This window comes from Odontesthes bonariensis, chromosome 4 (assembly GCF_027942865.1).
Source record: "Odontesthes bonariensis isolate fOdoBon6 chromosome 4, fOdoBon6.hap1, whole genome shotgun sequence".
NCBI lineage: Eukaryota > Metazoa > Chordata > Actinopteri > Atheriniformes > Atherinopsidae > Odontesthes > Odontesthes bonariensis.
The window spans coordinates 5,790,270-5,807,561 of NC_134509.1; the positions used below are offsets into that span (position 1 = coordinate 5,790,270).

The 17,292-nt window shown below is 41.1% G+C and overlaps 1 protein-coding gene across 1 annotated transcript; it reads left to right on the top strand.

The window, feature by feature from the left end:
• Positions 1-1,468: 1,468 nt before the first annotated feature.
• gga3a (golgi associated, gamma adaptin ear containing, ARF binding protein 3a) lies at positions 1,469-16,857 on the top strand. Its single transcript, XM_075462610.1, has 17 exons — positions 1,469-1,528; positions 2,794-2,878; positions 3,035-3,110; positions 3,194-3,292; positions 3,405-3,528; positions 3,672-3,775; positions 4,668-4,748; positions 4,837-4,974; positions 6,393-6,474; positions 6,673-6,798; positions 9,397-9,609; positions 9,706-9,776; positions 9,865-10,265; positions 10,961-11,169; positions 12,600-12,769; positions 14,406-14,516; positions 15,396-16,857. Exons 1-17 carry the CDS (start codon positions 1,492-1,494, stop codon positions 15,513-15,515), a joined length of 2,247 nt encoding a protein of 748 aa, XP_075318725.1. The 5' UTR covers positions 1,469-1,491; the 3' UTR covers positions 15,516-16,857.
• The last annotated feature ends 435 nt before the right edge of the window (positions 16,858-17,292 follow it).

Genomic DNA, 17,292 nt, shown 5'->3' on the forward strand with positions numbered 1-17,292 from the left:
TGTGACTTTCTGTTGTCAGTGGGTGGCGCTATGGCAATGACATAATATCGATATGGCAGTTTGTTCAGGAGCTGAGTGCGATCATGTGTGACGTTTGTTGCATGAGTGCATGTAAAATGTAGCAGACATGTCAATTTCCATTTTCTGGGTGAAACATCTAAGTATGACAGCCATGCCCATTGAAGGAAACTCAAGCTTTTAATAATATTTAATCACACATGTCTGAAGACTATTGTGAGCAATTTTCAGACCTTTATGATGAAATCTGTAGGAGGAGTTTGTTCAAATGTAATATGTGCTAAACGCCAAAATCACGTGTTTGAACCAAAATGGCTGACTTCCTATTGGGTTTAGGTCATGGGTCCAAGAGGATTTGCTGTTGGTCTTGACATGTTCTATGACTGTTCTAAGAAATTTCACGAGTTTTGGGCATGTTCAGGATCCATGTTATTTTGGGAGAACTGAAAAATAATAAATACTACAGATATAACAGGCCTGGTGCTCAGGCTTAAATGTTTAAACATCCAAGTATAACAGCTGGAAAGGAAAGACTGATAGAAGGTTGGCTTCTTTATCACCAAAATAAGTGAGTTCAGGCAGAGGCTTCTTCAGCTCTGCTGTGACAAAGACTGTTTCAAGAGGGCATTTCGGCCCATGCCAATAACTACACAATGACTTTTTTAATTGCTAAAAACTGTTATGATTCCTTTTGCAGCAAAAACAATTTTCCCATTTTGCTATGAATAAAGTATCATTCAATTAAACTTTGATTCAATCACTTGATTGATTTATGTTTTTCCAGAAATATAACACTTTCCTCCACCAACCTCCTCCCAATTATGATATCAGCAATAATATTCAAAGGTTTATTGTCATATGTGCAGTTAGAAACGTGTTTCCCTGTACAATGCAATTCTTTGCTTTGTTGCCCGCACTGGATGTCCAAATATAATAATAAAAGATAAGATAAAATAAGCATGCAACAACAATATTATAACAGGATTCTTAAATAAAATACAAATATAGAAATACAAATATAGAAATCTAGCCTGTGTACGTATTGGGCAGTAGTCAGCAGTAAGGTGGTTGTGCAAAATTGAAAGTACATTCATAATATACCATTCTCATGGTACAGCTTTGCCATGTTATCAGAAATTTCGATTAATGCACATCTTAACTTTGTTTATTCCTCATCAGTTTCTGATTAAAAAAAAGTGTTTCGAGTTTTTTTTAAACAAAAACGCAGAATAGTTCACAGTCTGTCGGATTATCTGATTTATATCTAAATGGCGGAAAAATATAAACATAGAAATATAAGATATGAACTAACCCTCGATGCCCTTAAATCGTTTCACGAGGGAGTAAAATTTTGGATATTATTCGAGCACAAGCAGTCGGTTGTCGAACAGAAAGTAAGTACAGACTCCCACTTGTCTGGAGGCACGTCAATGCAGCACGAGTCACGCGTTGTTTCGCTTTGAGAGCACAAATATGGCGGATGATGGAGAGTCACTGGAGTCTTGGCTTAGTGAGTACATACTTAACAGTTATTTCACGCCACTAACTCATGTTTCAGGTGTGCTGGTATATGCTGTGTTGCTGTATATATCTTTAATATTTTTCGGGCTTACGTCACATTGCTGTGTATGAATTTCAGAGTGCTAAATGTTCTGTGATGTCAGAGGAGGCTAACAACACAGCTAAAGGGAACATTGGGGGTTTTAAAAAGCCCAAAGCAATTTTGACATACAATTTACGCGTGTCTCCGGTCATATATTCCACATGCGTGTAAATAAGCGATTTACTCATTCCTGTTGTGGACGTGTTGTAGGCTTTAACATTTGCGTTGTAGTTGTACAAAGCACCAAACCTCTCAAAGTTCATACAAACTGGGTGTTGTTGTTCGGCAGGGGGAAAAAATGCCACCAGTTTCGAAGCGGATATAACCTGATACTAGTGCGTTCACTTAAATCTTTATCGTTTGTGATCACAAAGCTGCTGCCAGGGCCGGCCCAAGCCTTTATGGGGCCTTAAGCAGAATTTCATTTGGGGCCCCCTTACCATCACCTCAGCTCCAGATGCCTCATTCCATAGGCTACACTGTTATGTGTGTAATGGACCCACAACCATTTGCATTATTTGTAATCATCTTACATTATATAGGTGTCATTCTTGTTTTTAACCTTAAAGGGATAGCAAACTCATAAATATGGTTTAATTAACTTCTACATAAAGAGTGATGTATAAGTATGGCTCATTAATTTAACTATTTGAATCAGCAGGCTGGAGACTGCATTTATAGTAAACACGTTAAATAGTTTAATTTCTTTCAGATGTGCAATGGTGTGAAAAATGTTCAAAATCCAAATCCAAAATAGAATCAAATGACATTCACATTATCTTACAGAAAAATAAAGTTGTAATCAAAATTAAATATTTAAATAATAAATACAATACTTAAATAATTTTGCCCAACGGTGGCAGCAGCCAACAGGAGGCATAAATTAACCTAGTATTAGTATTTTGTCAAAATTATTATTTTTTTTTCTGGTGTAATACAATTTCGTTTAAATTATTCAATGTTATTTTAATTTCATGTATTTACTTTTTTATCACAACGTCTCGGTGCTCTCTGGGGCCCCCTGGTGGCATGGGGGCCCTAAGCGACCGCGTAGTTGGCATATGCCTTGGGCCGGCTCTGGCTTCTGCCCTCATTACATGTTCAAGGACGTAGATTAAGACTGTTCACGTGAAACGTGCGCTCGAATGCTCATTTGTGGTTCTCTCTTTCAGACAAAGCCACCAATCCCTCCAACAGACAGGAAGACTGGGAGTATATAATGGGATTCTGTGATCAAATAAATAAGGAGCTAGAAGGGTATGTCCACATTCAACAACCCCACTATGTCCTGTAACCTCCAATCAAAACGATCATGTGCTGTGGTAAATGCGCTGGGCTTCATGTTGCCTCTGTTGATGAACATTTGTATTGCGTCCTTTTATTATTATTATTATTATTATTATTATTTTCCAGTCCACAAATATCCGTCAGACTGTTGGCACACAAGATCCAGTCCCCTCAGGAATGGGAGGCGATGCAAGCGTTGACGGTCCGTAGCTCAGTCATTTCACTGTGGTTCTCATTCCGACGTCCAGAGGCGTGAAAATGATTCCGTTTGTCTTGCTTTGGAAGGTTCTGGAGGCGTGTATGAAGAACTGCGGGCGCAGGTTTCACAGCGAAGTTGGGAAGTTTAAATTTCTAAATGAGTTAATAAAGGTGGTTTCACCCAAAGTAAGTAACGGCAACGTTCTAAGTCCGTGTAACGAAGATCTTATTATCTGAAGTGATTCACTGAGTCATTGTAAGCTGTGCTTGTACTTTTTTTTTTTTCTTGGTTTTCCAGTACCTTGGAGACAAAGTGTCAGAAAAAGTGAAGAAGAAAGTGATAGAGATGTTGTACACATGGACAGTGTCTCTACCAGATGAAGCAAAGATTTGTGAGGCGTATCAGATGCTGAAGTCACAGGGTGAGTCAGACACGGCAGTTACAGCTCACAGTGTGCTCGCAGGTACCACTGTATAGTGATCTCTGCCTATTTATGCTAATTGTTTTCACCACGAAGCCCTGAAACTGTGTAACAGCTACTTTTTTTTTGTTATTTCCTTTTAGGAGTTGTCTCAGTTGACCCAGAAATCTCTGTTGATGCCACATTGATACCGTCACCTACTACACGGCCCAAGAATCCTGTATTTGAAGACGAGAGAAAGAGCAAGGCAAGGGAACTATTTTGTGGTGTTATTGTGGGAACCCTAGAGCTCACTTATGGCACGTCTCGCGGATGGATACAAATGTTGAGATGAACAGTTTTATTGGCGGAGCGTCCGTTGCAATAAACATTAGAGAGAAAGTGTGCAACACAACGGGGGATTCTGTGTAGTCAGGTGTGGTGCTCATGCAAGTTCATTCACTTATTTATTTATCGTCCAACACATCAGTAACGGGCCTCGTTTACAATAAAACAAAGTAAAAGATTAACAGAAAGTTTACGGTGGCAAGACGAGGTTTGCAACGACCAAGACTTCAGAGCTGATTACTCTTAAGCTGTGGGCTGATCTTTAAATCACAATTATATATGTACACAGTCTGTCTAAGCTGCAGAACCTATAAATACTTGTGTATTTTGTATCAAACGGGGCGCAGAGTAATAACTTACAATGCTGGCTGGAAAATGAACTATTCACCTTTATTATTATATTGATAGGACATCTTATCAGATATTTCTTGTATCTCACTCACAGCCCTCGACCTATAAGATGTTCAGTCAGAGGCTGTGACGTCTCCAGGAACACAACCTCTTTGCTGTTACATTACTTCTTGGAAGTTTTGATCAGAGGATTTTCTCGCTGTTCGTTTCAAACTTTAGAAGGTCAAAAGTGGTTGAGTCACGGCTAAATTTATGTGCGTCTGTGACACAGTTTGACTAACTCATTGGTTTCTGCACACGAAAACAGGTCACGGCCCGGTGTTTTCTTTGGGTTGACGGGATCTGATGAATGGATTAAGTCTGTGTTTCTTATGAGTGTGGGAGCTGGAATGGATTTACTGCTGGCTGTTTGAAAATACTGTTTGTAATAGTTTGTTTTTTTTCTTCTCCTCTTTTTAAAGAGATTATCAGAGCTTTTGAAGAGCAAAAAGCCAGAAGATCTTCAAGAGGCGAACCGGCTCATCAAGAACATGGTCAAGGAGGTGTGTCAGTACAAATTTCCCAGGTTTTCAAATCCCTGCATTTGGTTGGAGTTCAGTCAGAAAATGCCACCTGTTTTATGCGTTTCAGGATGAGGTGAGAGTGCAGAGAGCTGCAAAGCAGCAAAGCACACTGGAGGCGGTCAACAACAGCGTCAAAGTGCTTAATGAGATGCTTGTTCACTTCAGCCCAGATGACTCCACCGAAGGAGATAAGGAGCTCATTAAGGTTCGTTCTCTCTGATAAGACTCAAACGACCTTTTTGAATTGATGGACCCATTTTTTTTCCCGTGGTCATTGACCTTTCTGGAAACACTTACAATCCCAGCAGTGCCTAGTACAGTTTAATTTAGCTCTGTGTGAAAGTGGAATTAGATTAGATTAAATTAAATGAAATATGACAAATTCGTCCTTTTCTTCTTTTTTTTTTAAAGGCAGAGTTTGACCAAAAGCATCCAGTACAAAATAATTTCTTCTCATGGAGCTAAAAGATCCCTTTTAAAGCAATACTATGTAACTTCTCAAAAAGCCCATTATGGAGCTCCCCCTACAGGTTTGGAGGTAATGTACGGTTACGGTCTCTTGCTTTGTCGGCCTCTCTCTTTCTCTTCCTTGCTTCATCAGTCAACGTCTTCTTCTGTTTCTTCGGTGCCTCTGACATGATGATCATACTGACAATGTTGCGCTAGCTTAGCCTTATACCTTGGAGCGTGAGAGGGGTCTATTTGTTTTTGCGGTAGGTGTGCCAGAAAGCAAGTCGAAGTACTTCCGCTCAGCTCCCGGGCCGGTCCAGCAAAGTTGCATAGCGCAGTTTTTCCAACTCAGACCCCCGAAGGGCATAGGAGACAGGCCAATCGTAATATTAAAACTCATTCAAGCTGCACAATTTTTTTCAAACTGTTATTTTAAGGTAGAAATGTTAATTAGTATTGCTTTAAGCTCTGGGTCTTTTGCATTTTGTTTGATGGTCTAAGATCCAGGGTAGATCAGGCTAAAGGCCTGTTGAAGTGTGAAACATAAACATCTCATCGCTGCTGTGTGGCTCAGCTGCCTACACAGGGCAGCAGAATGAACCCAAAACCTTTTTGAAGTTGCACATTTTTTATTTATTTATTTATTTATTTTATTTTTTACTGGTTGTGGGTGTTTTTATTTGTGTCCTCCCAGCTGTTTGAAGCAGGCATTAAAAATCATTTACAGACCTTTAGAACTTCTCTCAACCATTCCTTATGGCTTTTTACTCCTTCCTTTTTACTTAAATTTAACAGATTTTAGAAGCCGTGGTGGAGATTAAACGTGACTGAGACTGAAAAGTTGGAAAGAAACGCAAATTACACAAACGACCATCATTTTTCTGGTGCGGCACGCCAAGGTTATTTTAGGCTAAATGCGTCCCCCCAGAACTCTGGTGTTAGACTGTGGTTTCTGTGTTGAAAATGCAACTTGATTGTTAAATATGTTTCAGAACAACTCCTTTTTATCAAAGATATTTAGAAGATATTTTCTGTGAAAAGCTGAAATTGATCTCCTGCTAAATTCAAATCATGCATTCATGCCAGAGATCCGCATTTCTCTGCGTGTCCTGTTATTTAACAGTTTCTCTCTGAGATTTATACGGAGAGTTTTCATTGTGTCTTTGTTTTCAGGAGTTGTACAGTGATTGTGACAAGCTTAGGCAGACGGTGTTTAAGCTGGCTACCGAGACTGAGGATGAGGACAGCAGCTTGGGTAAGAAAACCTGTAGTTTGATGCTCTTCACATTGATTACTTGCTCCTGCTATTTTTACTTGCTGAAAATGTTTTGAATTTCCCCCATTGGGGGATGAATAAAGTATTTTTCTAATCTATTCTATGTACCCCCCCACCCAAAAAAAACTTATTATGATCCTCCCCACTGATTGAATGATTTTAAAATGCACTTTTTAGGTGACATCTTGCAGGCCAGTGATGACCTCTCCCATGTCATCAATTCCTATAAGAAGATTGTGGAAGGGCACGCCATCAACGGAGATGCTGAAGTAGCAGGAGAAACACAGAACCCAGTCACACGAGGTAAAGTTAGAATGGCTCGGTTAATCTTAGGGTGCTTCCAGGTATGGGTGATACATCTGTACAAATCCAATGCCTGGTCCTCCCAGCTCGTTCACATTCTCAAATCATTGAAGTTTCACACCTGATGTTTGATCATCTTTCATCGCTCATGACATGATTCAAGCAGTATGTTTATGCATAGTAAAGATCTGCATCAAATACAACTGACACAACTCAAACAGGCATCAAATTAGCTGCCCCTATTATTTTCAGTCATAACCACACCAGAGGTGGTGGCCACACGATGGCGCTCTGGGTGCAGCTGCCCTGCGTCACTTCATTTTCAAGCAAAATGAAAATGTAAAGTATTCATACCTTCCCCGTGCAAGTACACCCCAGCTCCTGTCCCTTAGCAGCTTTTCTTCTCTGGTGCTTTACCAGTTTTCTTTTGGAATTTTCATGTTTTTATTTTTTTTTTTTAATGCTTTTACAACACCCAAACATACTTGTAAAATCAATGAGGAGATTAATTTTGAGGCTTCATTTGCAACCCATTATTCCCATCATTAAGGAAACTTAAATTGTTCGTCAGATGGGAAAGTCAAGTTTAAGTTTTAACTATGAATGTGGCTCAAAACATTTCCATGGTACACATTTTACTCTATCATATAAACTATGTTGGTTCGTTTTAAATCCCACAATATATGGCATATTTATTCCACCTGCTGTTTAAAGTGCTACTGAAAATGTCCCGTTTCTTGTAAAAACATAAAATGCACTAATATTCCATTGTGTTTGGGGTCCATGCAGTCATGAAACCACAGACATGTGGCAACTATGTAGGTGTCTGAAAAATGGATGTTTCCTTCAGTCTTGTGTCCTAAAAGCAGCAATGTATTAATTAGAAATGCACGACTACAATGGAGAAATCCGGTGACATCACCACAGAACACAGTTTGTTGACAGATTGGCTTTAACTTGTGCCGCATAGACGATCAGGACAATTGACGCCCTCGCATGCAGTCATCTGTGACTCAAAGGAGTGACGATATCTGTCTGCGTATGCAGGTTCCTGTGGAAACAAAACATTACAGACAGGGAGGCCTAAATAGTAGTTGACTTCATCTGGTTTTGGTACTATTTGCTGTTGCGTCTTAATTCATACCAAACAAGGGTAAACCAAATCTGGACCTGAGCTGGCATGTTCAAGCAGGGGAATCATGCCCGGGAACATTCACACTCTACAAATACTCTGGAATCTGAATTTATTGTTGGATTTGTACAGTACTGACGTCCTTTATTCTTTGGGTATCTAAACATACTAATGTTCAGATTAAGATTAAGATCAGATTTATTGGTCATCCATACACACGAAATTTGTCCTCCGCTTTTAACCCATCCAGGTTGGCACCTGTTGACACACACATGCAGGGTCACACACTCGGAGACAGATGCCAACCTGGAGCGGTGGGCAGCCATTCACAGCGCCCGGGGAGCATGGGGGTACGGTGCCTTGCTCAAGGGGCACCTCGGCCGTGACAAGGAGGTGGACTGACACCCCTCCATCTGTCAGTTCCACCAATTTTTGAGTGGCGAGAGTGGGAATCGAACCTGCCAACCTTCCGGTTATTGGACGACCGACTGAGCCACAGCCACTCAGTCAGCACTCCTATGAAAGCACCTTTTGGAATCTGTTGCATTGTGCAGACCAGACCTGCAAATGAACACTGAGTCTAATCTGAAAAAACATGAGGAAGCGCATATCCTTTTGATTATAATGGTTAATCAAAAACAGGATGTTGAGTTCAATGTGGAAGGTGTGTTAGGAGTGGTTAACTTTTAAGTAACTATGGAAATGTTGAATCGCAATGCCAGACCTCTGTCGTGTTTCCCTTTCTGATATGTCCTGTCTTTAAAGCCAAACAAAGTCAAAAGTAATATAATATAGTATCCCTCTGGCACCCAAATTAGAAATAGAAGGATAGAATAGAAATAGAATTATACTTTATTCATCCCCCAATGGGGGGAAATTCAAATTAGTCAAGTAGCTCAAAAAAAAAATTAAATTAGTGTGTATATGCAGGATTTTCAAATGTGGGTACACACTTAGGATGAGGTGATCCACTCCTTTCCCCACTGCCAGAGGCAGCGTTATCCTCGGTGTGCTGGGACCACTTCTTTCCCCTGAACACAACCCTGCAGAGTGCAGAAACAGAAAGAGACAGCATCTGACTATTCTACAGTCTGCGGTGGACACCGATTTTTGCTTGGCATGAGTTTTTAAAGACTGCACCATAGGAGTCCGAGGAGAGTGTGCACTGCCAATCAGTACACAAACTGTAAAAATGGATCCCCTGCATGTCTTTCTCCACGGTTTAGGTCTCACGTCAGTTTCAATGCTTCCTGTGGTTGGTGAATGTGTTTTTTCTTTTTTTTTTCTTCTATTTTTTAGACTCACTTCGGGGTTCTCTGCTCACTCTTGCTGCCCTTAGCTTTGAGCAATCAGCTAAAATGAATGCATTGCTGCAGGTCTTTAAACTTTGCATGACAGGTGGATGGAGACGAGTACATTCGGCATCTATTTGTTAAGTGCAGATGTTTTTCCTCTGTGTCTGATAGGCGCTGGAAGCACAAACCAATCAGAGATTCTCATCGACCTGGTGGGCCTTGACATCCAGAGCCCCTCCCAACCCAAGCAGGAACCTCCAGCATCTTCTCTGCCTTTTCCAGCTGACCTGCTTTGTGGCTTGGTAGCCTCCGACACTCCATCTGAGAGCGTTAGCGCACCCTCTGCAGCACTGTCACTGCTGGATGAAGAGCTGCTATCTTTAGGTATAAGGCGTGTTGTGTAGTTTAATCCTTTGAGTTTCTTATTTATTGTTTGAAGATGTCTTTATCTTTCGGTGACATATTTGTGTCCATTTACAGGCCACAATGAACCTGGCCCTGCACTTAGTGACTCAACACAAAGAAACCAGAGGAATTTTCCATATTTACAGGTATGGAAATTAACACCAATACATTCATATACAGCTCATGTTCTATCTTAATAGAAATAACAGTGTATTTTATGGCCATGCATTTCAGGGTTCCAGTCAAGATTTGGGTGTTTTTGACTCCAGTATGCCTACAGTTCCTACCCTCCCGACTCCTTCCCTCTTTCTTAATGCCCTCCCTACAACAATAGCCTCAGTTGATCCCACCAGAACTTCTACAACTGCCTTAAGTTTCCCTGATCCTGTCTTTCCCACGCCTCCAGTGTCTACAGCATCTGATTCTACAATATCAGTCATATTCCCACAACCTCTCAGTTCAGCACCGACAGCCAAGGCCCCGGCTGCTCTTCCTCAGTCGTTCAGCATGACGTCACCTGCTCCTTCAGCCACCTCGCAGCAGGCGCCCACTTTACCAGGAGTACTCCACTCGCCATCATCCTTTCTCAGTCACACTTTACAAGACCTTGCCATGTTGGATCTTGGCAGTAATGAGTGAGTAATACATGTGCTCCGACATAAAAGCGAGCAGGCTGGGCTGTGTAAATTATTGCTCTTTGGCCTCTGTTTTGGTAAAATCTCAGTAAATGGTGCATGTTTTTGTCTTCTACCTGTGCTCAATGGGATTTTTTTTTTTCTTTCACCATATGAAATTTTAAGTGCATGTGAAGCAGTACTTTCTAAATGGGTGACTGAAAATCTCCCTTAACCCCTTATTAGAAAGTGAACTTGAGTGAACCTACAGTCTCTTAAAAAGCAACGTTTGGTTCATTGTCACTAAGCAACGATATTTGCACCATATGGTAAAAGTAGATTTTGCAATACAGCGTAGATCATGTTATTTTATCAGGGGTACTTTGTGTTGTCACATTATAAGACACCAGTGGAAGAGCTAGAAGTGTCCTGCAAGTGGAATACTGCTGGAGGATGCTCGGAGTTGTGTCCAAAACATCTGTCTCCTCTGGTGAAAGGAGCCATTGAATTTATCCCACAAGTCAGTTTCACTCCTTCTAAGCAGTTTGGATCCCATTATTAGATGATGGGCTTAAAGGGTATTTTTATCCAAGGCCTGCCAAGGAGTTAAAACTGCAGTTGACAAACCAGCAGATGATGTCACAGTGACTGCTTCCAATTCTTGTATACAGTCTTAAAAAATTGAGGTTTTGAATGCTCCTGCTACTCTCTTCCAGTCTTGTTGGCATCTCCACCTCATCTGCCTCACTGATCACAGCAGGGATGCAAGGATTGTCTAATCCTTCAACTACCAAGAGCCAGGTAGATGACAGCGCTCTGTTATGCTCTCTGTCCCCGATTCTTCCTCTGAGCCAAGCCAGCCCAGGCAGGGGACAAGAGGAGTCCCTGACTCATGTGTTTGTCCCTTTGGAGGCCATCAAGCCAAGTGAGTTCCTGGAATTTCTGTATGTTTTAGTAAGAGTAATAGTTCATATGTTTTGTCGGTTTTGATATTCAGAAAGGCTGTACTTATAAAACACCAAGCATGTTCACATGATAGTAGGAAAAGAAACAATTATTGTGTTAGTCCTACCAAAATTATGTCCAATTGAGCTTTTCAAAATTTGGCCAACAAGCCCTTACAAAGGGGTTGGGGATCAAATCATTCTGCATGCATATGATTAACCAGACTCAAATCATCCTAGTTGCTCTGTACGTGCTCCAAAGTTTCATCTTTTTGTAAAAACATTAAAGCACAAGTGTATCAATGCAGCCGAATTCCCATTAAAGCTGCCCTCTCGTTCATTTTTCTGTTTATTTAGTCAGAAATTGGCACTGAAAAGGAACCCATCAGGACTAATTGTCAACCTGAAGCATTTTTAGTCTCCACGGTCCTGTCCCTGCATGTACGATGATCTCCCACAGAGAAAGTAAGAGGCGGCAGAACGTCTTGAATGTTTTCTCACAAGCCCACAGCAAACTTACTTAGCTCGATTCTGGAAATCAATTCTGCCCCCATGCATGTATACTGGGACAAAGAGAGTGGGTCAGTTAAATGGCCAAGTCAAGCTGTAACTGACTTACCGTCTATGGTTTGGTGGATGCAGGAGTAACCTGCTGAACACTAGATCTGCATGAACACAATGCACATCCCTGAATCGCCATCGACCAAAATCTAACTCGTATTGATGTTCTTTTATACCCTTAAAAATATGCTTTGTGCTGTACACAAAAATAAACAGTGATAAATAGTGATAATGTTGGCAATTAGGTTTTCCCTGCAGAGGCTTTCAAAACGTTCTGCAATACTACAAAAGCCATCAAGGTCCCTGCCTTTGTGAGTTGCACTGATGCAAAAAAAGACCTGCAGCAGTTCAGACAAGGCCGGCCTAATATAACACATAATATCCATCATCTATTAGGTCAGTAGTTGAGTGCAGTTCTACATGAGAAAAGGACTTTTTATCCTGAAGTCACAAACTTGGTAATCAGTCATTTATCTTTGAAAGGCACGTGGATTTAATAAGACATTGCTTCCGATTTCAAGAGCTGTCCACAATAATAATGTCTGTTCTCTTCTCACTGTTCTAAAAGACCCGATAACTAAAGAGGTCCAAATATGTGAGATTGATTTCTGGTTTTAAAACTGAACCTTGGACTTTACTGCCACTGAGTGGTGAAAGTGACAAACTTGCTAAAAGTTTTTACCCCATTTTATTCATTGTGTGCTCATTGTGGTCTGAAGGCAGCCAGAACAGCGAGAGCAACACAGGTTCTATATGTAATCTAAATGGATTACACTGAGCCATTTGAGTGAGATAGTATTATTCTACTCGTAATTACCTTTTTGGTTTCTCCTGTCTGTTGTGCTTTTAGGTAAAGTGTGCCCTGTGACGGCATATGACAAAAACGGCGTGCGAGTTCTGCTGCATTTTGCCAATGACTGTCCACCCGGCAGGCCTGACGTACTAGTGATGGTGGCGTCCATGCTCAACACAGCCCCACAGGCTGTCAGGAACATTGTTCTGCAGGCTGCTGTGCCCAGGGTAAAAAACAAAAACTGGTGTGCTGTCACAGTACGGAATAATTGAAAGTACTGCCCCCTCCATAATGTTTGGGACAGTTGGCTTCCCAGGTGTTTGTGCTTAGGCAAGGCAAGGCAAGGCAATTTTATTTATAGAGCACAATTCGTACACAAGGCAATTCAAAGTGCTTCACAGCTACATAAAATCACAAGAAGGCAATAAAATCATTAAAAAGAAATTAAAAAAAATTTTAAAAAATGAATGGAAAAAAAAGCAATGAATCCCACTCGGGTTTTTTACAATTTGGAGCCTGTACCAGTGTTCAACCTGAGGAGAGAAGCTGTGCCAATGAAAGTCAAGGAAGCTATTATGAGACTGAAAGCAAGAATAAAACCATGAGAGACATCGTCAAACCTTAGGATTACCAAAATCGACTGTCCAGAGTGTCCTTAAGAAGAATGCACACAAACTGTGTGTGTGTGTGTGTGTGTGTGTGTGTGTGTGTGAGAAGAATCCTCACGATGGTAAAGAAAAATTCTCAAAAGCCTGTCCAATAGATCACAAACCGTCTTCAGGAGCTAGGTGTGTCTTTGTCAGAGACGACTATCTGCAGAAGGCCTCATGAACAGAAATGCAGAGGCTGCACTGCAAGATGCAAACCACTTGATGGCCACAAAAACAAGAAGTACAGAAAAAAATTAAAGGAGCCTGCAGAATTCTGGAAAAAGGTGCCCTGGACAGAGGAGGGCAACATCAACCTCTATCAGAGTGATGCCAAGAAGAAAGTGTGGAGACGATAAGGAGCTGCCCAAAGATCCAAAGCATAGCAGCTCCTCTGTTTAACATGGTGGTGGGGGTGTTATGACATGGGCATGTATGGCTGCCACAGGTACCGGCACACTTATCTTCATTGATGACGGCACTGCTGATTGGTAGTTGCACAATGTATTCTGGGATGTATAAAAAAAAAAAAAAAACCTGCATTATATGCTCAAGTTCCAGGAAAGTTCCTCCAAACTCCTTGAGCAGGAGTGTCATCCTGCAACAAGATAATGATCCCAAACAAACTGCTCAGGCAACACGAGAGTTTGTCAAACTAAAAATTGTCAAATTCTTTGATGGTCGAGCCAGTCGCCTAATTTAAATCGAGTTGAGCATAACTTCTATATACGGAAGAAGAAACTTAAAGGGCCAATTCCCCAGAACAAGCAGGAGTTGAAGGCTGCTGCAGTAGAGGCTCGGAGAGCAGCACCAGAGAAGATACTCAGCACCTGGTGATGTCATGGCGTCTGAAGGATATGTAACAAAGTAGACTCCTTTATGGTACCTACTATTACTTTGTCCCAACATTATGGTGCCCTGAAATCAGGGGGACTGTGTATGAAAAGTGTTGTAGCTTCTACACGGTGGAACTGAAATATGTGAAAATGACTTTAAAGTCTGGAATGTGCACTTTAAACATGTCTGAATTGGTTGATTTAGAATTTCACACTGAGGCGCAGAGGGTGAACTGAAAGAAAAATGGGACTCTGTCCCAAACATTATGGAGGGCACTGGGATCATTTTAGGCAGATACTCGAGAAATTAGCCTAAAAATGACACTTTGATGGGTTTTCTTTCCGTTATTTGTATATGAATGTTTGCTCTAACTTTCCAGACGATGAAAGTGAAGCTGCAGCCACCGTCGGGGACAGAACTAGCTCCTTTTAATCCAATTCTTCCTCCTCCTGCCATCACTCAGGTCATGCTGCTTGCCAATCCTCTCAAGGTACTGCTCCGCCTGGAGTGTTTTCTGTGTTCATACCGTTTCTTTACTGTTTGCATTAAGCATTGCTTTCATTGACAAGGCATTGCTTGTTGAATCTTTGTAACGGCGGGCCAAAGAAGACAGTACAGGAAGTCTCTCCTGTAGGCCACCCCAGAACACATCCAAATCCACCACGCCATACTGTGCAGCTCTGAGTGCTGCTGGACCCAGGGTTGTGAAATAAGACTGAAATTCATCTCTTGGCACATGTGTGAAACCTGGAATGGCCTTGTAGCTTTCTACAGAGTCATCTAGGAATGCAATGTGACAAGGATCAAACACCCTGACCTCCTGCAGAAACCCTTTAGCCAAGCACGACCTGCACAACACCTCGCTCTGGTTCACATCCTCTTTTCTGAATCCAAAATGCCTCCAAATAATGGAGAATGACTTATTTTTTTGCCACTAAATCCATCGACTGGGCAGATTCTGTACCGGCCTTATCTTCCGCACTCATGTTTCTCTTTTTAATTTCCCCGCTGTGAATTTGTTAGTTTGCGTGTCTCCCTCTCCCTCGGATGTTTGTCATTGGCTGAGTTCAGCTGTACATAAGGGCAAGCGTAAAAATGATGTTTGCGACTGCCTGAGCTGCACATGCGGGGAAAATCTATATCGTTGAATTTGCAATATTAATATCTTGAATGTTCATATCTAGATATTGATACGATAACGGTATATCGTTCAGCCCTAGTCTCAAGGGCAGAAGTCTTACTGAGCTGAATAACCGGTAATATCTTGAGTATTGGCATGATACGTGGTGTTGTGAGGGCACATCCTGTGTGTTATGAAAGCTTCTGAGAGCTCTCAAAGTCAGCTTCTTTATACGTTTGTGTTTTGCAGGAAAAGGTTCGGATGAGGTACAAACTGACTTTCACACTGGGAGAGCAGCCGTTCACAGAAGTGGGGGAGGTGAATGACTTTCCTCCTGCTGACAGATGGGGGTCTCTATCGGCATGCTGACCTCTTCTTTGAAAAATATTTTGTCATTGCACAGCAAGCTCAAAACAATGGCTTTTCTGGAAAGTTTGAATGCATTAAAAAAAACTTAAATGGAGCTCGAGGAGTTGGACATGGCCCGCTGAAGAAGACATCCAACTTTAACCGGTGAGATACAGAAATAGATGATGAAAACGGTTTGAACGTGGACAATGGCTGTTGAAGTTGTTATAATTATCATTTCCTCTAGTTCTCCTGTGTTCCAGTCATATCAGGACCGATTGGGGGGGGACAGCTACTAGGCAGACTTGAATAAAGCAGAAATGCATATTAACTGTGACACAGTGGGCATATGAACATGAACCACAACCTGATATTTACATGAATTCTTCCTGATTATGTGTTAAAGATGGTATACATGAACAGTGGGTTGAAGCAGACTGAAGCCCCGCTGTTACTTTGATAAAGGCCCACGTACACTGGTTCATACAGAGTCGGTCACAGTTGGTTGGCCTTTTCCACACTGGCTCACAGTTACTGCTGAATACATTTGGCTTTTATACATAAGCATACCTTGTACTTTTACTTCGCACTATATTTTTAGGGCGTCAGTATTGTCATGAATGTGTTATTCATTTTTGGTTTGGGGAGGAAATACGGGATCTTTTACTGTGCTGTTGTGGTATTTCAGCAAAGCTTCTTACGGCGGGCAGTTTGGTTTGATTGTCTTAAATGTTACTAGGTCTTCAGAAATGCAATAATATGCTCCATTATTAAGCAACCCAGAGGTGGGTTCTGATGCATTACATTTCTGTATAGAAATTCCTCCTAGATAACCCAATGTGCAACGGACTGCATCCTCTGTTCCTTGAATTGTCTGGGGCACGGATCAGCTTTGTATCTGTTAGGTGGATGTGCTTCATGAAGTTCTGACCCACTTAACCATTTAAGACAATAGTGTATGTTGTTTCGAGTTAATATCGCTGACATACAGACCTGTACATCTGTCCTGCTCCAGATGTGACATGATGTGAACACTGAGCTAAAGGGATTTGAGTTTTCTTAAATCTAGTGTAATTCTTTTTCTTGTGCTGGAGATTCATGTTTCAAACTAGAAACTAATTTATTTGTTTCAACTTTGAGGAAAATACAGTACATCGGTGGTAAGAACTTAGTGGTCGGTTGAAATTCGAAGAACCACGTGCTTGTTTTTACGGGAGCCGATTAGTGTCATGTTGAAGGTTCTCTACGTATTTCCTATGAAAGTATTTATTTAAGATTGTTAAATGAACTTGTCATTGCATATTTTTCGAAAAGCAGATTCAGTGCATGGAAAAATAAAATATGGAATTATTTGTATTACATTTCTCACCTACCTTTCCTCGTTTTCTTGTCATTGCTGATGTACTTTCATGTGGCTGTCAGTCTGGATCATAATCAGACTTTTAAACTTGGGATTGAAGCACTTCAGGGTAAAACTAGACCATGACTAGTAAAGGTTCTACATTTAATGCAGAAACTGTTTCTCCTCCAACTTTGAACAAAGAAAACTTCAACTCCATATTACCGAAGTCATGCAAGAAGATCTGGCAGATGTGTAAAATAAAACGCATGATGGTTTGACACATCGTAAGGAGGGGGTACTATCTCTGGCAAAGAGAAAATACAGCCAGAAAGGTCTACCATAACTCATATCCCTGATTAACTTTTGAAAGGAAAGAGCACACCTCTCCATATTCACTAGAGTGGTGAAGCACAATCTTAAATACATGTGAAAGAAAACTTGTCGTTTGAACACACA